The sequence below is a fragment of the Maniola jurtina genome, chromosome 13 (genome assembly GCF_905333055.1).
Source record: "Maniola jurtina chromosome 13, ilManJurt1.1, whole genome shotgun sequence".
Lineage (NCBI taxonomy): Eukaryota > Metazoa > Arthropoda > Insecta > Lepidoptera > Nymphalidae > Maniola > Maniola jurtina.
Window position 1 is genome coordinate 2257876 of NC_060041.1, and position 27999 is coordinate 2285874.

At 37.4% G+C, this 27999-nt stretch overlaps 1 protein-coding gene across 4 annotated transcripts; it reads right to left on the reverse strand.

Moving 5' to 3' along the window:
- LOC123871270 lies at positions 1-27978 on the reverse strand. 4 transcript variants are annotated; one of them, XM_045914974.1, is made up of 11 exons: positions 27865-27978; positions 26220-26309; positions 18007-18181; positions 15820-15886; positions 9543-15738; positions 6117-9452; positions 5374-5480; positions 4955-5140; positions 2287-4493; positions 1689-2123; positions 1-1419 (listed from the first exon to the last, which is right to left on the reverse strand). In XM_045914974.1, exons 3-11 carry the CDS (start codon positions 18171-18173, stop codon positions 75-77), a joined length of 14046 nt encoding a protein of 4681 aa, XP_045770930.1. In that variant the 5' UTR covers positions 18174-18181; positions 26220-26309; positions 27865-27978; the 3' UTR covers positions 1-74. The 4 variants fall into 4 exon arrangements, with proteins under 4 accessions (XP_045770930.1, XP_045770929.1, XP_045770927.1 ...); XM_045914973.1 differs by having other exon boundaries at positions 6117-12908; positions 12939-15738; positions 27865-27977; XM_045914971.1 differs by having other exon boundaries at positions 6117-15738; positions 27865-27977.
- Between the last annotated feature and the right edge of the window lie 21 nt (positions 27979-27999).

The following is a 27999-nucleotide window of genomic DNA, read 5'->3' on the forward strand; positions in this document are numbered from 1 at the left end:
TCCGACCGTAATCAGATTATGGAAGACCTACACATTCAAAATTAAACAACCCAATCTTATTTCACTTGAGGAACCTATAGGGGGTTATTTATCTTGTCGACCACCACAGCAGGATCAATGTTTATCATATCTTTCAAACTGCTGTACGTGAACGCCACTAATTTGTTACAGAACGGCATCATAGTAACCACCCTGTCTAACCCCTCAGTCGAAGGCTTCGCTCCATAGTACGAGAACTCTTCGGTTTCACAACGCACATTAAAAGGTAGTTTCGTCGTAGATTTCCGCGCGATTCTAGTGTGAGGCAATTTGGTCGTGGATTTTCTCGCAGTTCTTTTACAAGGCGGTAAAATTGAATCGTCGTCGCTTTTGCGTTTCGACGAATCCTGCCCTTCTTCGTAATCGTCCAAATTTATGATCGGGTGTTTAGGAACTAACTTGTATTTCAACTCTGATTGGTGGTTCGCGTCGGCGTGAGCTTTCATATCTTTCAATTGCGAGAATTTTTGAGGGCAACTTTCGCAAGCGTAAAGCATCTCTTTGGATTCAGCAAACACTGTGTTCAATTTAGTGTACACGTAATTGATTCCGAGCTCTGGGTGAATCGATTTATGGTGTCTCAAATAAGCGTTGTCGTCTTTATGAAGCGTGCTGCACATACAACACTGTACTACAACTTCACCCTTTTTGCCGAACGTAGTTAGAATTTTATCATGTATATGGTTCAGTGCGTCGGCTTCTGTGAAAACATTTCGGCAAACTAAGCACACGACTTTGACTGGAGTAGCATCATTGGAGGGATTGGAAAACTTTTTGTTATATTCGCGGGGCGACTCACTCGGGATGGTTGCAGGCACTAAGTTTAATGGCCTCGTTGAGTGGTACAGTTTCTGGTGTTTTTCTATAGTTCTACGGGTCCCATTTAAGTCACAATACGGGCAATTGAACTGTTTCAAGCCGTAGTGTCGCAGCAAGTGATCGCGCATCATTTTCTCGTAACCGGTGGCGTAGGTGCAGTAAGGGCACTTTTGTACACATTTAGATTTTCTGCTTTCCAGTGGTTCATCGATTACTAGCTTCTCGTCGTCACTGTCTACGGTGGAAGCTGGTGTTCTGCGTGCCATCTCTTCTTCGGGTGTCGGTATTGTCTTCTCGTAACGGACGACTAGTAATGAGTTTTCCGCTGGATCAGACAAGTCTTCTATTTGATTGAAAGTTTTCTCTGTATTTGTTTGAACGGGAACAATGTCCATGCTCTGTTTCTGCGTTCGAATAACAGCGTCTATCCAAGCTGCTCGGACTGTGGGATCTCTGGTAGCCTCGACGGGTCGGGCGCCTTGTCCGCTGTGAACACTCCTGCTGTGGAACTGCGCTTCGTGATACGTTTGGAATTTCGTCGCACAGTTGCTGCAAAACCACCTGGAAAAAAAATCGAATCGCTTCCATTTAGTTATAAACTTTAGCACAGAGCCTAATTAACAAGCAAATATAGATTTGCAACGCCATTGCTAATAATTACTCGGTTATATTTTTTTGTTATTTATATATTTAACAAAGTTATATAGCGTCGTGATTTGTTCGTCTGACTTAAAAACAGATTTTTCTGTCACTTCTTAGCAATGGACAAATTCGCTGATCAAAAGATGTTACAAGAATCAAATCGCATAGTCGTAGTTTTTAGTACTTACCTTATTTTATTAAGTTCGCTCTCCAAATGGGTGTGCATGAGATCTTCTTCTTTGAAGGAAGAACTGCACTTAGGACAGCAGAATGACAAGTTTGAGGATGCACCAAAGTGCCCAAAAATCTTCTCCAGTTCTGCGTCATCTGGCTTATTGGTGGCACCTACAGTATTTGAGCTTTCTTTAACTTGTTCGTGTTGAGGCTTCGACGTGGAAGGTCCAGGATTAGTTCTTAAGATCTCCGCTTTCTGCTTGGCTAAGTTTTCTTTATATTTGTCTATTAAAGTCGTTTGGTGTTCTAATAACTTAGCTACCCAAGTTTCTACTCGACTGTCAACAGGCAATGCAATCGGATCTCGATTTTGCCTATGTTCTGTTTGCATGTGCTCACTCAAGCCTTCCTTATGGAATGCTTTGTAGGAACATATACTGCAACCCCACCTAAAAGGTACAATAAATATTTTTTTAACTGAGCACATTCATATGATATTATAAAAGCAAAAATATAGTATACCTACATAAAACAAAATTATTAGAGGATCATTATTTTCAGGTAAGTTTGGGATTTTTAAATGTTAACATTGCCCATTTAGAATCTACTTACTTTCTGTATTTCAGTTCCTCGTAAAGATGTGATTGCATAGCCTCTAAACTGTCTTCCATTACATGACTACACAGTGAACACTTGTATTTAAGTCCATTTGGCTCACAAAATGCTCCGAATTCCTTGCATAAATCTTCTATCGTCTCTTGGGCTGGATCAACCTCTTTTTTAACCAGATTAAGATCTACAGCTGTCGCGAGTTTTCGTAGAAGACTGTGTGACTTCGGTGCTGAAGGGGGCGGTATTTCACTGGGATCTTCGGATTTAACCTTTGGCTCTGACGGAAGTGCGTTCTTAGATTGTTTTTGCCATCGAGTAGTTCCGTCGGGCTCATCCGGTACGGAGCCTTCCCGGTAGTAGAAATAGAAAATCTCTTCTGGCTTGCCGACATGGGACTTAGCTTGATGTTTAATTATGTTCTCGGGGTTAGAAGTTCTGAAGGCACAATACGCGCACTTGTATTGCATCTTCGAATTATGTGCTTTAGCACAATGGTCTACTACATCTTGACGAAGTAAACTCTTCAATTGACACAGACCGCATTGCCACGGCTTCAAATCCATCGTGGGTGCCGAAGTTTTTAATAAGCTAGCATTCGCCGCGGTCGGTGCATTAGTGTCCCCCCCTTTGCCTTCCCTAACGACTAACACTTGCCCTCCCTTATGCACGTTAGCCAAATGTCTCTCTAGAATCTGCCGCCGATGATGATAGTACGAACACAACGAACAAGCATACAGCTTCTCGTCGTGCATTTTTAGATGAGTTATGATTCTCATGGCGGTCACGGGATTGGATTTGTCTATTTGCTGGTATGGGGGGCAATGGACGCAGTGGAAATCGTTCGTGCCGCTGTGCAGCGTTTCCCAGTGGCACTTCATCATCGTCTCGTCGACGGATATGTACGAGCAGCCCTTGGCACCGCACGTGAGGCGCTGTTTGTCGGACACGAACTTCGGGTAGCGCGATATGGTGTCCGGCGCCACGGTGGGCGCGGCGGGCGCGTTGGCATCGGTCTTGCTGGTCTTGTCGGCGAGCCGCGGCCCGATGGAACTCGAGGCGAGGTTGAGCATCTTGTCGAAGTGCATCTCGTTGGTCTCCAGGTGCGGCACGGGGTTGACGGGCGCGGTCTGCGGCACGGGCTGCTGCTGCGCGTGCAGCTGCAGATGCCTCACCATATTGAGTCGCACTTTCGTATTAAATCCACACAGGGAACAAACGACGAAATCGTCCAAAATAGGGTTAATCGGAAGCTTGTCGATATCTTGCGGTCCGAATCTAGTCACTTTCGCAGGTGGTTCGGCGGCTTTGTCTTTTTGTATACTCCGTTTTCGTTTACTTTTCGGACCGGGGGCCACTTCTTTGATGTATGCCGGCAATGATGTGCTAGACGTAGCCATACGGTGTTTAGATTCCTGATGCACCTTGGCCGTGGAGATATTATTGAATCCTACGGAACATTTGTAACAGTAGTACCGTGGCGTTTGCTTAGTTTTATCGCAATGGGAATTATAATGTGTAACGACACTTTTCCGTGGTAACTGCGTTGGACAGTGGGCGCAAGGGATGAGGTTCGCCGTTTTGGAAAAACAAGCGTTAATGTGCTTTACGAAACCAGAGGCACATTTAATTATCATGTTGCATTTGGCGCAAACAAATAATTGGGTCAAATCCACTTTCTTCATTTCATTTTCAACTGGAGTCGGAAGTGGCGAAGTCTGAGTGGGTGGCACATCCGGTAAGCTTGCTGCCACTGAAGGGGGAGTTTCGTCGTCACTATCTAAACAAACTATTTCAGGTTCAAGTTGGGGTATCTTTTCTGGGGCTATCTGGGGTGTTTCAGATTTAAGAATTGGGGTAGACTGCTCAGGCTGATCGATCGTCGTCAGTCGACTTTCAGGGAGCACCGGAGTGGTCACTCTTGGTAATAGTGTTTCTGTGTTCTGTAAAACATTCATATTTTCTATCAGAGACACATCCGGCTGTGGAGACTCTTCGAGCTGAATTGTCGATTCCCTTTCACTGACACTTGTTTCAGTGCTCATCGCCACAGATTGTATCATTTGTCCAATTAGTTTTTCTAGCTCTATCGACCTCTCCGCTTCCCGAACAGGGAAATCTTTTTGGGTGTTCGGCCCAATTTCTACAGCCGGTACGATGTATTTATTCAAATGAGCCAAAGGCAAAACTCTGAGTTCGGTCGTGCCTTCCTGTAATTGAAAACAAATATTTTTTTTAAACAAAGGAAAATTGTTAGACATAAGCCGAGAAATAAGATGATAGCGTGGACTCTAAACATTACCGTCATCATTTCACTCTTCCGCTACTAGTCACTGGAGTTCTTTAGAATGAGAAGTGTTTAAGCTAAAGTCCACCGCACTCACTAGCCAAATGCGGATTTAGAGACATATAGTCGGCCATACTCCGACAAACACACGAGCCATACATATTTTATACTAGCTTATTCCCGCGACTACGTCCGCGTGGACTACATAAATTTCAAACCCTATTTACCCCCTTAGGGGTTGAATTTTCAGTAATCCTTTCTTAACGTATGTCGACTTCATAATAGCTGTCTGTATGCCAAATTTCTGCCCGATCCGTCCAGTAATTTGAGCTGTGCGTTAATAGATCAGTCAGTCAGTCAGTTTATAATCAACAAAGTACCCACCTTATTAGTGATGATCCGCAAGTATGCCTTAGGTGGTCGTGTAGGATGTCGAGCCGAGGCGTGTTCCAGTAACTCCATTTCATCTTCAGCCCCAAAAACACACCATGGGCATTGGTATAGCTTTAAGCCATGAATTTTTAAATGGCTGACCAAGTCAACAGGCGTTGGTGCTGAAGTTGAACATATCTGAAAAAAACACGTCATAATTTAAAAAAAACAGATGAAGAGTTCAGTACCAACGCACAAGAAATCTCAAACCAGTGTATAATTATATCAATTTTACGTTAATTGATAGACGAACCATTTTTATTGTTTATTGTGTTATGTTGAGAAAATAAACTCCTTAACCAACTTATTACATGTGTATTATCTATTGGTAAACCAATAAGAATTTTAAAAAAATGTGCAAAAATACGTACAAAACACAAGAATTCGGTGGAAGCAGGATGTCGCGCCTGTAAATGGTCGCAGAATTTCCCGGATGTATATGTCCGGTATTTGCATTGACCGTCTGTTGGATTTTGATCTGAAAATTAATAAAACACTTTCAATATTAACAAGTAAAGAGTCAAAATGCACAACCTTTAAAATGAAAGGTAAAACTTACATTGCTTTTTGAGGCTTCCGTACCTCAAAAGGAAAAACGGAACCCTTATAGGATTACATTGTTGTCTGTCTGTCTGTGTTGGTCCGTCCGTCGTGTCTGTCAAGAACACCTATAGGGTACTTCCCGTTGACTTAGAATCATTTAAAGGAATAAATCTGAAAACCGTGAATTTGTGATGACATGATTAAAAAAAAATTAAAATGAGTTTCAATTTTCAAAGTAAGATAACTATACCAAGTGGGGTATCATATGAATGGGCTTTACTTGTATATTCTAAAACAGATTTTTATTTGTTTTTATGCATAATAGTTTTTGATTTATCGTGCAAAATACCGGAAAAAATTACCCAAGTACGGAACCCTCGGTGCGTAAGTCTGACTCGCACTTAGCCCGTTTTTGTAAAAGTGAAGTGTCAAACTCAAGTGAAAAGCACCGGAATACAACACAGATATGTGGTGAAATAAAAGTGTTTAGGGAGAGATAAAGTGATCCTATAAGGGTTCCTTTTTTCTTTTCGAGGTACGGAACCCTAAAAAAGCAATTTTTCACACTTACCGCAACAAAGATAATACGCCACAGCAGCTTCTCGTGTCAGTATGCTGTCTTCCTGGAGAGGGGGAGTTTGAAACGTCGTCTTTAAGACGTTAACATCGGTAGCCTTATCGTGCACTCTCTTTATATGTGCGTAAACTAACTGACTGGCAGCCGCGCGGTAGAAGCACATCCCGCACACGTAGGGGCAGCAACCGTGGTGCTTGAACACGTGTGTTATCAGATCAATCGCATTACCACTCGAATCATAATCGCAATAAACACAATTCAGGGAATCGATTCCGCCGACTTTCATATGCGTGGAAGCGTGCAAAAGTGCATCCTCGGCACTATCCGTTGTAAAGGAACAAAAGCGACCGGCACATTTGAACACTTGTACCAATTTTGTGGGAGACATCATCGCTTCTAAAACAACGAGGTGCTTCCTGGACATAATATCAGCTTGAAATTCTTCATATTTGTATTGTTTCAAGGTTTCAACAATTGCTGTAACAGGAGTTGGATATGACGGACTGGGCCGTGGCTGTTCTACTCGGCCGAGGCTCATCACGCTTTCTATGACTGCCAAAGCAGGACCTTCACCTTCTTTTTGTTGGGGTTCTCTTGGCTCAGATATGAGTTCAGACAGAGGCCGAACATTAATTTTTGGTTTATTTGTTGTAACCGCCTCGAGGACTTCGTCGCCAGGAACAGGTTCGTCATTTTCTGGTATTTCTTCTTGTGTGACTGGTATTTCTTCTAAGATAGGGAAATTATCCATGTGTTTATCCAGAAAATGTTGCAAGCAATCTTTAAACTTATGTTCTCCTTGAGGGGTAACTATAGCTTTACACAGACAACAATATCCATCCCATTTCTCTGAATGCTTCAACTGCACATGTTTTTTCATTGATATCAAAAGAGAAGTCTTGTAATGGTTGTCATTACCATTGATACAACACACATATTCTTTGGATCCAGACCCGGTTATTTTAACTTTGAAATGAGAATAATCGAAGATATCCTGCGAGACAGTTTTTTCATTATGCTTCTCAGTTTCTATATTCTCCAACTCATCTGTCTGTTTTTCCGTTTCCGAATGAGACTCATCAAATTGGCTATCCTGTATATCATTTGTGTCCGACTCGATTTTAACGGTGGCCTCACTAGTGTCATAATTTGAAATTTCATCTGTAATATCACTCTCAAATGTAATTTTTGACTGAATGTGACTAGGTTTATTCATCATTTCAACCACGGGTTCATTTATTTTACGGCCGGGTTTCTTTTTTAATGGTTTACTAGATTCATCGGTACTATCACTTTCATCATCACTGACTTCAGCCATGCTTTGATTTGATCGGGAACTTCTTAATAATCGCGGCTTTTCTGATTCAACGCCTTCACTACGGTTTAGAAGATTATTGATAGCACTTTTCGATAAACTCGCCAAATTGATTGCGTACACCGCAGTTTGTTCATCGTTATGCCAGACTATAACATGAGTTTTTAAATTTTCTAAAGATATTTGAGTGTAATTACATTTTTCGCAAATGTACCCTAAAAGTTGTCCATTGGCATCTTTTGGTGGCGGTGGAATATCTATATCCAATGGGCAGATTTGCGTGTCGACGCACTTTGGGCATGTCTGTTTGTATTCACCAGTATGCATACTTACAATGTGCCAGAAAAATGCTTCCAAAAGCCGCTTTTTTCTACTAAATTCTTTAGAACAGAACCGGCAGACATATTTTTTTGATGATATTTTACTAATTCCTTGAAAGTTTATATCTTCAGACTCTTTTATCGCTTCCTTTGCCACAGCAGAACTCAGTCGAGATAATGGAACTTCTGTGTGAGGATGTTCTTTTTTGTAATGATGAACTATATCAGTACCAGAATATAAACAAATTCGGCAGTTATAAGTCAAAACATGTTTTCTAAAACAGTAGGTTTTATCTGTGAAACAAGTGAAATCGGGTACTTTGCGTGTTTCTGATTCAGGAATATCATCAGTTGAAATAGTTTCTGTAGTGGTAGGAACTGGTTTCTGGTCTAATTTCTTTTTCTTATTCTTCGGCTTAATAACTCCCGATTGCCACAGTCTGCCTCGCCTGCGCTTTACTTTTTTTTTCATTTCTGTTATTTCCGCGCTTTCAGTTGAGCTTTTAGTTGAATCTACTGAATCACTTTCAGATTCCGAGCTACTGTCATTTTTATCACTAGCATTATTCAATTCACTTACAGAATCAGTTTCGAAGTTATACGGATCTGAACTACTATGTTTTTTCTCCTTTGCTTTACATTTATAATCAACTACTAAAGCAGTTCCAGTCTTGGGCGAATTCGTATTTAGTGCTTCATTATGTAAATTACTAGCGACAAGATCTTTGTTTTTCGTTTTCGTTATTTTTTTCTTTCGTATTTTTTCTAAATCGGGTAATTTTTCGGACGCATTAAAATCGCTACACTTTTCAAGAACAATTAATGGCTCGGTGTTTTCATTGGGCAAAACATCTTCTGTAGATTTTTTTTCATCAACTAATTTAGCTATACGACACATACGTATACCTGTAGTGCTCAAAATATCTTCTTTTATAAACATTTCTCTAATGTCTTCCTGCAACTTTTGTAGTTCTCTAGAGGGTTTTTTTGTAACTGGTTTATCTAATAATGCCATTGGTTGTAAACTGATTGTATCCGAACGCGTTACGCGTTTTTCTTCAGTAGGTTTTGGCTTTCTCTTCTTGATCCGCTTTTTACCTCTTCTTCTTTTTTTCTTTGTTATAGTGGGTTTCTCATTTTCTAATTTTTCGTTTTGCAGATTTCTGTCGACGTCATCACAGTTAGCAAGTTCATTAATTTTAGTTTCATCGATTTCTTTCATATCTTTTTGTGTTATATTTTCTTCCAAGAGAGAGCTATTATTTGAATCACTAGGTATTTTCTCCTTATTATCTAAATCAATTATTTTGCAATTATTACTTATAACTTTGTTTATAGCACTGACACTTCCTTCAGAAGTGTTTTGTATAATATTGCTGTCACTTATAGCTTCGCTTGTAGCACTAGTATTTTCTACCAAACAACTTTTTTCAGTACCTTTTTTTTCTTCGTTCTGTGCGTATAATGTTCCAAAACTACTTTTCATCTCTTTATTATTTTGTATATCTTGAATTTTTGAATCGAAGTCAACTTTATCAAGCTCTTTTTGCACCTCAGAGACATTTTTATCAGATCGATTATTTTCTACCGAGCAACTTTTTTCAGTATCTTTATTTTCTTCTTTCTGTGCGCTTAACGTTTCACAACTATTTTCCACCTCTTTATTTTTTTGTGTATCTTGAATTTTTGAATCGACGTCAACTTTATTAAGATCATACGGCACCTCAGAGATATTTTTATTAGAACAATCTTTATTTTCTTGTAAATCTTGAATTTTAGCATCGAAATCAACTTTATTAAGTTCTTCCTGAGCCCCAGTGATATTTTTGTTGGAATGATCGTCAATATTTTGGTCATTGCTTTTCAAGTCATTTGGTTTTACCACAAGATTATTTTCAAGCGTAGATTCATCGTCAGATATAATTTCACTTATTTTTTCTATTTTATTTTTTATTTTTTTATTTTCTTCACTCGACTGATTATCCAATTGAGACAGTACTTCTTTCCATATAGTTTTATCTTTTAAAATAGACAATAACTTATTGACTTTCTTTGATTTCTCAACATCAGAAGAAATTACCTCTAAAGAATCTTTAATGGGTGCATCAGTGACGTGTGTAGAAGTTATATCAGAATTCATTTCACATCCAGATTCATGAGTAAAAGGCAAATCATCTTTTGGTTCTAAATCCTCAACGTTGCTGTTAATTGTACTGTCAGGAGTAGACGGACTATTAGCTGTTTCATTATCCGGGTGTTTTTTTACTGCAGTTTCCGGTTTGAAGTTTTTACCATCTTCTGAAGTTGAAACGATGGCATCGTTACTACAGGTGTCTTCTACATTAACTTTATTAATCTCAACTAGTGGTACACAAAATTGTGAATTAGATATTTCACATTCTTTTTCGAAAAAATCTGGCCCAGTTTCACTATCTTGAAAATTAATTTTATTAGGAGTTAGTATTACAGCACTATCTGACTCCACTTTATTGTTTATTTCACTTTTCTGCCATTTATCGTATTTTTCACTATTACAGCTATCTCCCTTGATGTCAGCCGGTTCAACAATACTTTTTGCAACATTATTATGCCCGATTTCTATTTCTTTATAAGATATGTCCGTTTGAATTAAATCTTGTTCATGTGATGAAATATGTTCAGTTTCTTTTTTGTCACTTTTTCCTGGACTTGTTATGTTTTCTAACATTGTTTCAAGATTTATTTCATTTGTGAATCTACTACTAGCGTCAGTGTTTTTAGATGAATCTAAGTCATGGTCCAAATCAGCTATAAGAGCATTTATATTTTTAACATCCGTATCTGATGTTATATTATCAGGAAAAATTTCAAGATCACTTAGACTAAAGCAATCCAAATCATCTTCGATTTGTTTATCCTTAAGATCAACTTTATTTTTTTCTAAAACTGATTCTTCTTTATTAGTTGAATCGGACTCCTGTTTCTCAGAGTTTATTATTTCTGATAAGTTATTCACTTCTGCTTTTTCTTTGGTTATTTCACAGACTGTACTCATTTCACTAGTTTTAATGTCTACCGTTGCAATATGAGTATCTAAAACTTTCCGTGTATCTACAACTGAGGAGATCTGCTTATTGGAAGCTTGTGAAATCTTGTCAGCATCTTCCCTGTTTGGTTTATCATTGTCATCCGAATCAGAATCAGACTTAAGAATCGGTTTTTTCAATGTTCTTTTTCTCTTTATTGGCGTTAATTCCAACGATATGGATTCATCAGGCATATTTTTCCGAGTGGATCTTGTTACCCTTCTTTCTATATTATCCATTGAATCGGACGATGTGTTAACAATATTCATTTCAGATTCATCCTGTTTTTTTGTGTTATCATTATTCAATAACTCTTTTACATCATTGATTTTTATAATTTGTGCATTCTTCTGTTTACGATTCACAGTCATCTTTTTCTTACTGCAACTGGTTTCATTTACATTAGTTTCAGTTTCATCGAACTCTTCTTTGGCTTCTTGCTGTTTACAGTTGTCATTTATAATTTTTTCTTGAACATTATTATTTTGGTTCTGAATATCTTTTGATTTAACGTTTCGGGACGCAGTAATATTTTTTCCATCTGAACTATTTTCAAATTTTTGTTCTTTTATTTCAGCTTGTGATTTAATGTGCTTTTCATTTTCTTCAGAATCTAAAAATTCATTTTTGGAGCAAGACACATTCTTATCATCATCATCATCTTTTCTTATTTCTATAAACTCTTGCGGACGTTTAATTTTTGGAATCTTATAATTCTTAACGCCGTAGCCAGACCCTAAAATTGTTCCTTTCGAAATATTATCATTAGAATAGACAATACCGTAACCTTTTGAATCTAGTGAGCTGCACCTATCTTTACTATCACGTGAATTGTCCCGACGCATCCTTGGATCTCTATTGTTTTTTCTGGGTGAGTACTTTGAATTGGACTTGTCATGGATCTCGGGAGCTATTTGTCTACTACGAGAGTTATCATTTTTAGGAATTTCGGCTGATACCCGACTAACTTCATGTTTAGTGCTATCTTTAGCAAATCTAAAATCCGATTTAAATTTAAAAGACCTTAGATCAGCTTTAGTATCCTTAAAATTAAGCTTTTTGTTACTGTCAAAATCTCGTCCGACACTACAAGCACGTCGAAAGTTATTAGCATTTCTGATTTTATTCTCGGTATCATGAAATTTATATTTTGTTTCATGGGTTGAAGTCTTGCTTTTGGGGAGCAAAGTACGACCAACGCTAGAGGCGCGTTGTCGACGAGCGTCAAAATTGAAATTTGATTTTGCTCTAGTATTCATTTCTTGGAATGAACTATTAACGCTTGTGTCAATAGTAAAGGAGGGTCCACCGTGAGAATTTACGCGTAACATATTTTCTTTTTCCAATTTTGAAGGTTTAACCTCTTTCATTAGGTTTGAGACTCTCTCTTGCGTCCTCCCAATGCTTCTTTCACGACCACGACGTTGGCCTTCATCATAGTTTGTAGAATCATTATGATTTCTACAGTCATAACCCCTTCCACGTTTGCTGTGATTTCTCAAATAACGATCACTTTCATTTTCTCTATTAAATGAACGTCCATAATCCCTCTCTTCCCGATTGAATGAACGGCTAAGACTAGCTTCTCGGCGAGGCACTTGTTCTCTATAATCAGAAATGTTTCTCTCGTTTCTCCCTATACTGCGTTCGCGATTGTACTTCCTAAATAAATGAGTATCAGAATGATACTGGCCAGAGTTGAATTGTCGTTCATAAAAATACGCACGTTCTCTGTCATCATCTCCATACTGATAACTGTCATAATCAGAAATCCTATTTAATCTTGGATCTTGTGACCTTGATGCATGTTGATTATATTCAGATCTACCAAAATTAGGTGTAGGAAGAAGTGAATCATTCCTACCGAAGGGATGACTAGGAGTTAATGGACAATCTGATCTACCAAAAGGATGAATAGGTGTCATTGGTCTATCGATTCTTCCAAATGATGGTGTTGGGGTTGGTGGGCATTCTCGTCTTCCGAATGAATGGCTGGGTGTAGGAGGACATTGTGTCCGATCAGAATCTCTTTCAAAACTATGTTTATTGTGTATAGAATTTTTCCGGATATCTCTATAATCAATATCTCTATAGTCAATATCTCTATAGTCAATATCTCTCTGCACGGAGTGACTTCTTCTATAATCAACATCTCTTTGCATGGAATACACATTTTGATCTCTATAATCAATGTCTTTTCTAGTTTCTCTATAATCGGTATCCCTTTTTAAGGAACTGTTTCTGGAATTTCGATCTTCCCAGAAAGGTGACCGAGTGTCAGGTGCATCCCATTGAGTTTGTTGATTCTCTCTTGAATTGTCCATACTTTCTCGCGATTCACTAACATAAAACATCGGTGCATAGACATGTTTACGACTAGAATAGTCTTCGTTGTCATAGGCGTGGCGGGATGGTGTCATATTTGGAGTCATGTTTGCCATAATTGGTGCTCTACTAGGAGTCATACTTGCAACATGTGGTGTCCTACTTGGAGTCATGAGCGGAGGAATATTTGGGGTTACAGTTGGAGTCATGTTTGGGGCTGCATTTGGTGTTCTGTTAGGAGTCAAATTTGGTAACAAAGGTGGTATATGGGAAGACATATTCACATTTGGTGTAATGTTCAAACTCATTAAACTGGGTGTTGCCATTGAATTTCTGTTAGTATTTGAATTCACATTTAATGCTGTTTGTCCCTCGTTTACATTAAGCATAACAGAAGTAGATGTAAGGAAATTTGATGATGGTGATTGTATATTTTCAACATGAACTGATTGTGAATTGTGAGTATTCGGATTTGACGCAGAGGTGCTATCTCTCTTCACCCTTGGATCAACTAGGGGCGATGCGACTCTTTCATCACTTTTACTCATTTCTTTTTCAGTATTAAATGCTTTCGATGGTTCCACACTAAGGGGCGACTGTAAATTTATAGTAGATGGATCATATGCTGTAACATTAGGTAATAATTTTCTCATGTCGACGTCAGCTTCCGAACCAACAACTGTTGCTTGAACTGGATCACTCGGAATAATTACAGGTGGTTTGAGCCCCGTATCAGCAAAATCTTCATGATCAGGCGATTTGGGAGCAAAATCTTCGTGATCAGGGGATTTTGGAGCAAAGTCAGTATAGATATCATCTAAACACAAACTTGATTTATCTTCATCGTCAGAGCTTTCTGTTAAAGTTAATTTAGATAAAAAGTTAAACCTTTCACATTCTTTTTCCGTCAATTTCAGACTTTGTTTTCTCAAAATATCGTCTTTAACAGTATTTTTAATTTCTTTAGTAGGCTTAGTTACAGGAGCTTTAGCTTTATAGCTTTCAATTGAAATTCTCTTTTTGGGGCCTATTTCCTTAGCATTGGCCACTTTAGTAATTTTTGGCTGATGTAAAAGAGGCGTGCTTGACGCGGAAGCTATTGTATCAGTGTTTAAAACGTTTGTAGTTTCACTTAGGATCTCTTCTTTTAGAGCTTGAAGTATATCAATTTCTGACACTTCGTTTGATGGTTCTGATACAGGTTCCGTTGGTTCTAATAATAACGGTATGGCATCTTTCGAGGAGCTTTCATCTAATTTTTGATACTCTTTTGAATCTTTGTCATCTTCAATCTCTTCTTGACCTAGTTCCACTAAAGTTTTATAAAAGGTAGGTTTATCAACTGTCAAATTTTTAGCACTTTCGTTTTCACAGCTATTTTTATTCTCTTCAATTTTTGGGGAAATAATATTTACTTCATTATTTTCTTCTTTTCTAATACTAACCTTTTCAGGATTTTCAGTTTCTATTTGAAGTTTTAACCCGTCTGTATTTTCTTTGTCTGATATTAAATCACACGCTAATTTACCATCGGAAACGTTGTCTTTGTCATCGTGACTCGGCTCACTAGTAAAACTTGGTTTATCTAGTATCACTACTTCGTTACTTTTTTGATCTTTATGCATGTCAAATGTTTCGAAATCTGATGTGTCAACACATGGATCCTTGTCCTTCTCTTGTTGTATACTGGGTTTCGTTTTATCAGAGTTAATTACAAGACATATTTGTATTTTCCGTGGTTTATCTTTATCCAAACTTTTACTTCCCTGGGCTACAGGTTTGCTTTTATCTAAAACAACTAGACTACCGTAAATACTCTCGATAGCTTCACTTTCACTATCAGAAAGCTCTCCTTCTTCGACTTCAGAGTTTTTGGTTATTGTTTCAAGTTTTGTTTTATCTTTCAATTCTTTATTCTTTTTGTTTTTATACGATTTGAGTATTATATCAGATATGTCGTCATTTGTTCCCGTATCTTTTAATTCCCCAAGAATTTGTGTTCTTAGTTCACGCAATGTAGCAATGTCAACATCGTTATCACTACAATTTATTATTCTAGACAAGATGTCTTTTGTATTCAACGATTTTAAGCTATCTTCTGGCACGTTTAATGTTATGTTTAAGTCTTTCGGTTGGTTATATTTAGATTTCAATTTTAAAGCCTTTTTTCGTTCTTTTCTGTGATAAGATGGTGAACGTTTGCGTGGTGATTTCTTAGGTGAACGTCGACTAAAAAGTGGTTGTACTGAAGATGTATTTTGGGGCCAATAATGTTCACTAGAATTAGATTCAGGTGATCTTAAAACTCGAGTATAGGGCTTTTTGGCTATAGGAATTTCCTTGTTTCTGCTTGGAGAGCCAAGTGATGGCGTGGACGGCATGTTGGGTCTACGTTGAAACAATGCTGGTTCCTTACTACCAGGTACACATATTTCCTCAGTTTCACTGGCTCTTGCTATTTCTGGCAAAGTTTCAGCAGGTTCCGATTGCAATTTGGATACGACAGACTTCAGCTTGCTTCTGACTTTATTTAAATCACTATTTTCCTTTTTCGACAAGTATCCAATTTTTGGCCCCGGGAATGCATTGCGCTAAAATGATATGAAAAATGTTTTTTTTTCACTATAATTACTAAAATAAAGCATCAAAAACATTTAGTGAAATAAACGTACCTCATTAACCTTTGCGTACAAATTAATTAATACTTGTTCACATTTCAGTAAATTTTCCATTTTCATCCTAAAACCAAAAAAAAATTAAGATTAGGTATTATCATTAATTTTTCAAATATTCAACAATTTTAAGACTAAGTAACATTTAATGGTATCTATTCTGAGCGCAACTAAATTTTAGAACATATTCGCATCTTTTTCTTACCGATGTAATAAGAAATACCGTTTGGCGTTTGCCGATAACCCAGGTGACGGTATATTCTGCCACATCAAAGAGATTCAACGCGAGAATTATCGCGTTGGAGCGGTCACACCTACCTTTGTCAGTGTGCGCCGCGAGCACGCACGTCACGCGAGAGCACGTCGATGAGAACGCACGTGTTGGTACGGGAGAGGAAATAGAATGGAGTCATGATGATATAATTTATTCTATCTATAGATATATTGTCTTCTCTTTCTTTGTATTCTTTTTTCTTCCTTCAGTAATGATGAAATATATTCATAAAACTAGCAGTGCTCGCGACTTCGTTCGCGTGGAATCAGCGCGCTTTATATAGCCACAGACGCTCAGGCGCGAGGCGTGTAGTACGTACTCTGTACGTTAAAAATGTTCGCCGTGATTCTTTAAATTGACATAACTTTTTTATTTATGAACCGATTGACATGAAATAAACACTAAATGTTAAGTGAAGCTTACTACAATATATTAGTGAAAACCGTATCTAAATCGAATAAGCGTTTCTGATATTAGCGTGCACAAACACACAGACAAACAGACAAAAAAAAATTAATTACAATTTCGGGTTCGGCATCGATATAATAACAACCCCTGCTACTTTTTTTTTATGTATTTCCATTGTACAGACACCACTTTTCTACAATTTTATTATATGTATAGATTACAAGTGTCAATTAAAATTTATAACACCCCGACAAGTGAAGGTTACAGTAACTAGAAAAGAGCTGAAAACTTTCAAACGGCTGAACCGATTTTCTTGGATTATAGCTAAGAACACTCTCGATCAAGCCACTTTTCAAACAAAAGAAACTAAATTAAAATCGGTTCATTAGTTTAGGAGCTACGATGCCACAGACAGATACACACGTCAAACTTATAACACCCCTCTTTTTGGGTCGGGGGTTTAATATTGACATCCATCAAAATATACAGTATCGCAATTCGCAGCGTCAACGTCCATCTTGAAATGGGGATATTTAAACGCCAATGTAAATTACTTATATAATAATTAAATGGCATTAGACCATAGAGGTTAACGGATCAAGTGTGGCTACTCAATTCAACGCGTTGTTTACCGGCAGAAATTCTCGCGTTGTTTAAGGCGTTGTTGGGCATTGACGTTAACCATAATATAGCCGCAGCATAGTGGGATGAGGTAATAAACACTGCTATCAGCAACGTATACGTATACGAAACCTTAATTTGTCCGAATCATTAGGTATCAAGGACGGAGCCATGACATAATCAGTGAAATATTTTTTCTTTGACCGCCTGAAAAAAGTCCATCATTGATGGAATTGACTTATCGCCAGTAAAAAAGAAATCACAAGAATATTTCTCTGGCTCTTAAAGTAAATTGAACCGTGAAAAGTCTGTTTCAAAATCAATACTGGACCCCATTACATTACTACCACTTATACAGGGTGTTTGGTAATTAGTATATAATGACGACACGTACCCATGCTACTTTGATCTGATAAACACAATGCTGAAGTAAAATGACGATGTGTGATTGTATGGAAATTTTTATAATTTTATATCGTCATTATACTTCTGCATTGTGTTTATCAGATCAAAGTAGCATGGGTACGTGTAGTCATTATATACTAATTACCAAACACCCTGTATAAGTCGTATCGGCAAAATTCATTTGTGCCAAAAAGCGCATCCTAACGTCGACTAAAACCGAATATAACAGACCATATTGTTTGACGTTAAGATTTTAAGAACAAGAACAACAGAGACTCGTGCTTTCTCGCTCATAATTCACGCGTACGCATGGCACGTAGAAAACAACCAATAGCAGACGGACGCGCGCTGTGATTGGCCGAGATATTCTTGACGATTAATGCGCATATACATCGGCGTAACTTATAAAAGTGGTAGTACTGTACCAATACTATAGCTGTTGCTATATATTTTGAATTATATGTACACAAAATATATACCTCTTCTTCTTATCCAATAGTAGGTCCCTCAGCGATCGTATCTTGTTGAGCTGTGCCTGTCGTGGGTTGGAACCGGTGTTCGACTCTTCCAGTTTCTCGATCATACCCTCCAAAAAGGGGATGTACTCCTTCATCTCCTCGAACTTGCGATCGTACTCCGAATCCATTCTTGAGGCTGCAATTTGACACTCCTTATAATACAGTATCCCGCTGCTCGATTAAAGGACAGCCGCATCAATAATAATAATCATCAAGACTCGCGCACTGAGGGCTCCGTACTCAGGTATTTTTTCCAACATTTTGCACGATAAATCTGCACATAAACTATTATACATAAAAATAAATAAAAATCTGTTTTAGAATGTACAGGTACATCCCTTTCATATGATACCCCACTTGGTATAGTTATCGTTCTTTGAAAATTAAAACACATTTTAATTTTTTTAAATGATGTAGTTAACCGCAAATTCGGGGTTTTCAAATTTATTTCTGTACTTGTGCTATAAGATCTACCTACCTGCCAAATTTCATGATTCTAGGTCAACTGGAAGTACCCTATAGGTTTCTAGACAGACACGACAGACATACAACAAAGTGATCCTATAAAGGGTTCCGTTTTTCCTTTTGAGGTACGGAACCCTAATTACCAAGTGCCTGCTGACAAAAGCTCAAATTAACAATTATTACGAAATAGTTTGGATTTTCACCATAACGACTATGTAAATACTACTACTAGGTAATACTGGATAAATGTAGATCGAGACTTGACGCATGTACATTGTACAGTGTACACGCATTCACAAGATTGAAGGGAATAGAAGATTTTACAAAAAACAGAATCTTGTTTCAAATTCCAAAATGTTGCCCTATTTTGACCCCAATTCGCACAGCACCGAGACGTAACAGTCAATGGCAGTGTATCAATACAATCGGGTATTGACCGATGAACGAAGTGCGTTGTCGAATCCGTAGCTCAGTCTTTCTACCTACCCGGTTTGTGCATAATAAATAATAATTTAATGCATGTTTAAAGCTATTTATAATAGGCGTCGAGTTTGTACTCATTTTTAATAAAACGTTGTTTTCGTAGTAGGCATAATAGTTTACTCTGAATATTGTTATAATTTTGCTTAAAAATTTTGTGTGTTACAATTGCAAATAAGACACATTACAATAGTGTTATGTTTTAGCGATAAATTATATAAATTAGGATCTAATTTTCGGTGTTTCGGTGTATATTCGGTGTTTGTGTTCGCAGGTATGGTATCACATCACACTATTATAAAAGCGAAAGTGTGTATGTGTGTGTGTGTGTGTGTGTGAGTGTGTGTGTATGTTCGTTACTCCGTCACGCAAAAACCACTGGACGGATTTGGCTGAAATTCGGAATGGAGATAGATAGTATCCTGGATTAGCACATAGGCTACTTTTTATCCCGGAAAATCAAAGAGTTCCCACGGGATTTTGAAAAACCTAAATCCACGCGGACGAAGTCGCGGGCATCAGCTAGCATGTTAATAAAGACGAGTTAGCCTAAAGAATGATAAAATTATTGTACTACTAGCTGACTACTAGCTGATGCCCGCAGCTTCGCCCGCGTGGATTTATTATTGTACTAGGTAAGATGTTAGCAATAAGTTTTTAAAAACTATTGTGTAACTTTCTTGTGTTTATTATAAAAAATAATTGACATTTAAATACAAAAATAGTCAATGTCAGTAACCTACAACTTATAGTAGGCCTATAGTTTCAAAAATCAGAAGTTTATGAATCAATTGCTAAAGTAAATTGAATTTTTGAAAAGAGCAACCGACGAGTTTCTTGTTGGTTCTTCTCAGTAGAAACGACATATAAGGACGAACGAGCGATAGATTCACTCGGATTCGGAAGAACATCAAAAAGTTACACTTCAAATTTCAAACGCAAGATTATCATCACTCGAACCTACATATCTATGCTCGAACCAGAGTTATAAGGGGGGTAAAAACAGCGCGAAATGTTTCGTGTAAACGAACACACTGCATGCTAGGCCGGATCTTGCTCTGTCGCACTCCGGGTGTCTCGATCATCATGATCAACCCATCGCCGCCTCACTACAGAGCACGGCTCTCCTCCCAGAGTGAGAAGGGTTTTGGCCATAGTCTACCACGCTGGCCAAACGCGGATTCACACACCTTTGAGCACATTGTGAATAACTCTCAGGCATGCAGGTTGCCTCATGTTTTCTTCACCGTTAAAGCAAGTGATATTTAATTACTTAAAACGCATATAACTAAAAGTTGTAACTATAAATTTTATTTATTTATTTATATTTATTAAACTTATATAGAAATATAGGGCACTTTTGTTACATTCACCACAAAAACCACAGAAATATATTGGTAAGTGTAGATACTGCCTTATAGCGAATCTTATCATGAATCTGCCTTATCGCGAATCTTGCGAATCCAGAAATTGCCCAATATTTTATTTACATATTTGAATTTAAAAATCTATTCCTTTCGCATAGATGACAATAAAGAACAAGATAAAGTTGAAAACTTGTATTTATTTGTAATACTATGTTTATGTGTCGGTTTCAACGAATAAATTTTATTCTATTCTATTCTATTCTATTCTAAAACTAAAACCCGACTACGATCGCGGAAATTGAAAAATGTTATTTTTCTAACGCTTGGTATATTTTAATGTTATTGTATTGTACATTTATATTCATGCACTCAATTTTCTGCTCTTTCATTTGATATCCCACTCGATAGGTATAATAGCAAAAAAAAAATTTGGAGACCCCCACTTTTTTTGATGTAACATCCGTCAGGCCAATTTTTTTCGTATTTAAAATGTAGCATAATGTCACCCGAACTATAATAGCGAATCGATTGACTGTAAATCAGTAGTTTCGGCACTACGGTGGAACACACATAAATACAAACCTACATACATACATAGACTGCTAAAATCATAAACCTTCTTTTTGGCTTTGCCGTAGTCGGGTAAAAAACAGGGAACACAAAAGTCTGAACTCATTTCTAGCAGTGAAATCGAAGTCATAATGTAAACAAGGAGCCGTCTTCGGTTACCATAATAAGCTCCCGGTCCAGCGAAGTGGGTTGACGTAATTTTATCAATTATTATCAGGATAACACACGCAAACTCACTATACATCCGAAATTGCTTCATATCTACAAAGATAAATGACAATGACATACTTTGCACCTAAAGTAAATCAGAATTAAGTTGATGTATCTAGAACGAGTACGGGAGCCATTTGCACTGAAAGTTGAAACTAATACCATAACCTGGTTAGCAACAATAATATTGAAAGAGATGTTAAGAGCTATGCTGGGAATTTCTCTACTTGATCAAATGAGAAATGAGGAAATCCACAGAAGAAGTTACAGACATAACTCAGCGGCTTGTGAAGCTGAAGTGGCAATGGATTCAGGCAGCGCACGACCGTGGCATATGGAAGTCACTGCAAGAAACCTATGCTATCCTATGAGGATGACGTACTTTTACAGATTCATCTCTAGTCTCTACTTGACAATCTCTAGTCTCTAGACTTGTCAATCGAAGAGAAATATAAATACAAATACATTTTATAAACGTACCTAAATCAGTCATCTTTCCTGGCGTGAGAGTAACTCCATCGAGCGTCTTGTCGTGCAGAGCAAGGTGCAGGGCACCAGAGGGCGAAGAAGGTCGCCCATGCGATGGACCGACAAAGTCGACAAAGACAGACAAAGTCTGCTGTGGGCGGTCCCTTGCACGAGTGTACCAGGCTGTCGGCCAGCAGGGAGAAGTGGCGAATGCTCGTGAGGCGTTTAACATCTGCCCTCAAATACGTTGTTTCGTGATGACCACGACCGCTCTGCCAAGAGTGTTACGACGAAGAAGAAGAAATCGGACATTTTTAATAACGCTAATCTAAGTTGAACTCGCGGTGCCTACAGCTAGACCGGAAATCCTAGAAATTCAGGCTGTTTTTTTGAGAAATGTCTGAATCCAGTTTGGTTGAGTAATGCTTAGAAAGTTTCGAGGTGGCTTTTTGTTGAAAATCCTTCAGCGCTGGAAGACAAAGTCAAACATGAGGCATGTTGCTAACTATTGGCTTAGTAAGAAGGCTCAGTCACTCAGCGAGGGATGTTATGAAAGCTAGCTATGCTTTGAGTTTCTCTACGTGATCAAATCGGAAAAGAGAAGATCCGCAGGAGAAACAGATTAACTAAAATAGCGGATAGATGCTGAAGCAGTAAACGGCAACCGCAAGGGCACATATTAAGTCGGGTTACCCAAGGAAGTTAAAGTTATGTGTTAGTGTGGGACTCCGCACGTAAAATGCGATGTTGATCCCACACCACATGGGATAGAAGACATAAAACGAGACGAAGGGCTCACCCTACAAGCTGCAAAAGACCATCGAGTGTGTATCTCTACAAAGACCTTTATCTTACAGTGAACGTCCATCCGTTGCCACGAAAAATGCTATTTTTTACCAACATGAGCTATTTGGACCAAATAATTAGTTACAAATAATATCACATCGAGATGGTCCTGTCCGCCATTAACTTGCAAATTATTACTAGGGTGGATGCTCCATGTCCGGTCTTCCCCCAAAAGTCGGCACTGCGTCTTATTTCTGTCGACATTAGTGGACTGATGCTGCTTAGGCAGGGTGGTTATTTTTTGCACCGATGGGTAAATAATTTTTAAAATAATTGCAACACTGTTCTGCACCGCTGTCCGTCAATTGTCGAATGCATACATCGTTGACTTTCTTATAAATTTACTATTTTACACGCGTCAGTTGGTTAGCAATGACTTACGTACTTAAGACTGTTATAACTTATTGCAATTTTAGTAACACGGAAGAAAAATCACAAGTAGGGAGTCGGCAGGGGGTGCCGACTTTAGAATTTGGGCTATTCCCAATATACTATACTAGTATACTATATAGTATGTAGGACTATAGTCCTGCTGACCCAAACAAAGTCAGGACGAAAATACCACCACCTTTGGAAACACAAATGTTAGAGAAAGGGACATTAGTGCCGAGCTGAGCTTAGGCAGAGTTAGAACTTAGAATTTCGTATATATTTTTTTAATAATTTGAAAAGAATACTTGTTCATACAAAGAGGCAAGTTTTAATACTTGACTCACAAACTTAAAAGTATAAAGTTTTAAGACAAAAACGTACTGAAATAGCTTCGTTTGACACGTTGATGAATTTTTAAACGTAACACAATCCAAGTGCCGACTTTTAGAGCATTCACCCTATACTGGTTTGAGATTACTTGAACGATGGTACTTAGTCTGCGCGTCCGACTCGCACTTAACCGGTTTTATTGAACCTAATTTTCAGCAGATCCTCAAGAACTGCAGAAAAATATTAAAGAGGTAATATCGATCACAAAGTCTTCACATTCGATTTAAAACTATGTTATTAAAAGATGATAATACCTAGGTAGGTAACCTGAAGTATAAAACAAACCCATTCAGGCAAGGTTCCTCTAATTTCCCGACATAGGTACGACTGGGATTACAAGTCTAATGTTTCATTTTAAAATGTAGCTTTAAAAATATTGCGATTCATCAAATTCATTCGTCCTTCACTAAAAATTATTCGAGTTGTAAGTAGTCCTACAAAATAAACTGTCTAATTTCACCGATACCTGTAGAACTCTAAACAAAATAACCTAAATAACATTCCCAAAAAACAGTATTTATAAACAAAACAACCATCACAAATCATAAAACCCAATGCGATAGCCCATTCGGCCATTTTGAAACTAACGTTCACAAATAAAAACGACGAGGTAAGTAGGTACCTAACTAGAATTTTCGAGAAATAGCTGACCAAAACAAAACTGAGAACGAAGGTTCCAATTTATCAATGTGTAAAATTAAAGTATAAGCTAATAATTAAAATATTTTGAGGATACCACAGAATCTTATGGAAAAAGAAATAATTCCTATCCGTAAAGTAACGATATTATTAACTTTATCTAAGTAAAAATTAATTCCTAAACAGTTGACCACTAACTTGGAGAAAGTACTAAAGCTAGTTAAAATTTACTAATGCCCGTAAACTAATTTTATTATTAAGTAGGTACCTACATACGCTACCTAAATATTATTATGTAAAAACGAATGTGTGAACATCTAAACTTAGACGGTCATTTTTTTACTCACTAACAAAAGGAAAACAATGCAGAACTTGCTCAATGGAGCAAAATTTCGTTGACTAATGAGTTAACGAAATTTTAAAGTTAACGCAATTTAAGTATTTAAAAACTTTACATATTTTACGTTAGGTAAGTCATTTATTTAAAACATTTAGATCTTGTTTTTATTTATTTAGGTACCTACATACTACATCCTACAGGAGGTTTACAAAATCTACCACAAACGCATGAATCATGAATATTTTTTACGCATGGCAACACTATTACAAACTGGCGTGGTAAAGTTAACAGTGTATTGTGTAAGGTCTTTGGGTAACGTGGATCGGCCATCTTTGGTTTTCAACGAAAATACTTAATATTACGTCATCTAAAATTTCAAGTTTCTAGAAAGACAAAAGGTTAACGTGACTCAGCACTCAGTGGGACGCTACGCAGATCTACCTTCCTATAAAAATAGGTAGGCAGGGTGTGGTATGGTAGCGATAATCTAATTTCTATGCAGAATGAAGTAGGTGAGTCATCAGTAGATACGTAAACGACAAAAAAAGTAACAAAAATCAAATCAAAATACTCACAATATAATAAACACTACACAAATCACAGCTTTTAAATGCATAAGTTCCACTCTTTAGTTTTGTTGAGCACGATAATAATTGAATCTGTCTCCAGTTTTTCTTTCTGTCGAATCACTAATTTCCATATGTAACGCCATTCAACCGTTGCATGTGAAGGTTTTAGTATGAGTACTTATATAAGTACCCTTTTATTGCAGAAAAATGCAATAATATCACAATTTTCTTCCGGGTGCTTCTATTTTCTAACAATGCAGGACTGGAATCAGGATGTGAAAACGAACGCGCCAGCGCCGTCGGCCGTGTCCCCTTCGCTCAATTGCGACGTACGAAATGAACGACAAAATGGCGGACGAGTGGGCGCCCGACACAAGACAAGAGTCGCAGAGCCGCGCCCGACTTCAGCCGGCTGCGAGACTGCGACGGGCTATCGACCCCTGTCCCTTCTCCCTTGTACACGGGCCGCGGAGTTATAAGCTTGCTTGCTCTTTTACACGAACAACAACCCTATATACCTGTCCCATTTAATTCAATACCAGGAATTTCAACTTTCAATGTGGATTCAAAATGCATCTTTTCAAGTCCCAAACAAAATCTATTCTTTCCATGAATCTTTTCTAACTTAGGTATGTAGGAACTTAGGAACGTAAATAGGTACGTAAATTAATGTACAAGTAAAATAGCTATACCTAACTCAGTAAGTAAACGATTGTAAGGCAAAACTGGGGCTAAGGTATTTTAACGAAACTGTTTTTTTTTCAAAAGTAATTTTATAATTTAGACAGTTCATCAGTTTTCTGTAATTTCGCACTTACCTAACTACCTCTACCTATCTCAATAGGTAGGTACCTAAGTACTTACATAACAATTTGACGATCTTTGAACTTTAACTTAGGTACTAAAACTTACGCCTTAGCTGTCTATCTCTAAAAGTGGTTATGACATACCTATGTAGGTATGTTTCATATTTCAAACCATTAATTTTATTCATTACATTAGGAAGGCGACACTTGCAAGTCCAAAAATCAAATGAGCGAGCTGATAAATACCTACATACGAGAAGAAAACATGTTTTCATCTAGTGTAAGCAGTTATTCAAATACCTAAGTGCCTATTCTAGTAAGTATCAAATTATCTTGTGTACCTAGACCAAGACCTAGACTAGTTAGCAATTTCAGAGCTTATGATTACATAGGTGGGTTTACCTACCTAATCCTAAATAGGTAGGTCCTTACCTACTACATATCTATGCTACCTACGCAATAAGAAATATTGTGACAAAATATTGATACAATCGAAACCTGAACAGGATTTCTTACTTCACCTACGTTCCAGTTTGTAACTCACTAGGCGTCCGCCATTAGCGGAACGAGAATGGAATATTCCACTGGCCTACTCGACCAAAGATTAATTTAACATTTTTTCGTCGCTAATATTGTTCAAATTGCCACTAACCTGTCGCGATCTAAGCTAAAACGATTAAATCGATCGACAATACTGTACACCGTCATCGAACACACCGACTGGAGTTTTCCAATGTTCAACCTTGGATGAATAAATACTCAGGATGGTATGCTCCGAAAAGTCAAATGAAGCAGGGGAACTGTCAGTTGATGAGTATGTGTGCGTTATGGAATGATACCATTCACATATGAAAATTTGCCTATTTTCCTATTTTTCCCTATTTTTCCCTTTCACGATGATTATTAAAAAATGAGATCTCATTAGATTAGTCTTTATTATGATAGTTACAAATCGATGGATGTTCTATGCTAGAACATAATAATTTATCGATTGCAACGTATTAAAATTTACCTACTCTGTTTTTACATAATTTTGATTAATTACAGTATAGGGCCTCTGGCCTTATTGAAAATCTCTGCTTAACAGGGTGCCCATCACCATGTTTACTATATAATCGTATCCTGACAGTTAAAAATAAAAAAGTTAAAAAGTCAAATATAAAAACGCAATATATTCACTAAAAATATTTAATAATAATCCAAGTATGTACCAGTTAGCGATTTTATTTAGCGTATCTCGCAGGGTTAGTAGACTATTCACTACTTTTGGTGTTATACACCGGGCAAGTTTACATCCCTATATCGTAGATCTCTTACCAAATTACACAAAGCGGCTCTTGGGTAGCGGTTTTTTTTTTCTCTAAGCCAAATTCAAAGTTATTTATTCAAAATGGGTTCATATTTTATTTGTCTTGTGTTTTCTGACATTTATGACCTTAAAAAATACCCTTAACCTTATTGACCTTAATAAATAAAGATAAATATTCTAGCTATCCGTATAGCGTCCCATCTTTGACCACATCACGCGTGACGAGTCCTCCGTTCGTCGCTAAGGTTGTTTTGGTGGGTGCCTACCAAAACAACCTATCATGGACTAACTATAACTAAATAATATTATTAATGTAGTAAGATTTTGATTACCTATTTATTTATTTCTTTATTGCACACACAAACATGTACATTTACAAAAAACATAGAAGACAACATGGTAAGTATGTTGGACAGATAAAAACATACGTTTTTATCTGTCCAACGTACGTACACCAATTACGTAGGTACCTAGGTACTTCATGATAAATTTGGCATGCAGCTATTATGACGGAGACTGGTATATTAAATGTACTACAATTTAGTAATAAGTTTTGTTTTAGTTAAATTTCAATATCAATTTAAAATCTTTTAATTAACAAAACAGCCTTTTTCGCTTAGTTATATTATGATTGTCATCAAAAATAAAATATAAATTTGTCTAAATATAATGAAAAAAAAATTGCTCATTTTCAGGCAAAATTACCCCATTTATTTTCTGACAACCCTAGACTTCAATTTGAAGTTGTGTAATTTGCACAGCACGATTACGATACGATTTAAAATTAAATTATTTCATTGAAGTGTCAAACAAAAAAATATAATCACTACGTTGTGTCAAATGCGTATCGGAAGGTGTTAAGTGGCCAGTTTCGTAGAATTTATGTTGAGTTTGTGTGCGTGACGTGTAATTACAGAGATTTGGTCGATAGTGGGTCGATAGTTGTGCTTCCTTCGTTTGTACGGCGGGGTCACCGGTTGTGTTCAACTAGGTAACATAAGAGTAAAAAAAATGTCTAGTGGCCGCTAGCACTCCTTTGTTCGGATTCTCGCCTCTTTGAGTCTCGGGCCTCGACGACACTGTTCGGAATCGATAGGCTGCAAGGCGAAGCGGAATGCATGGC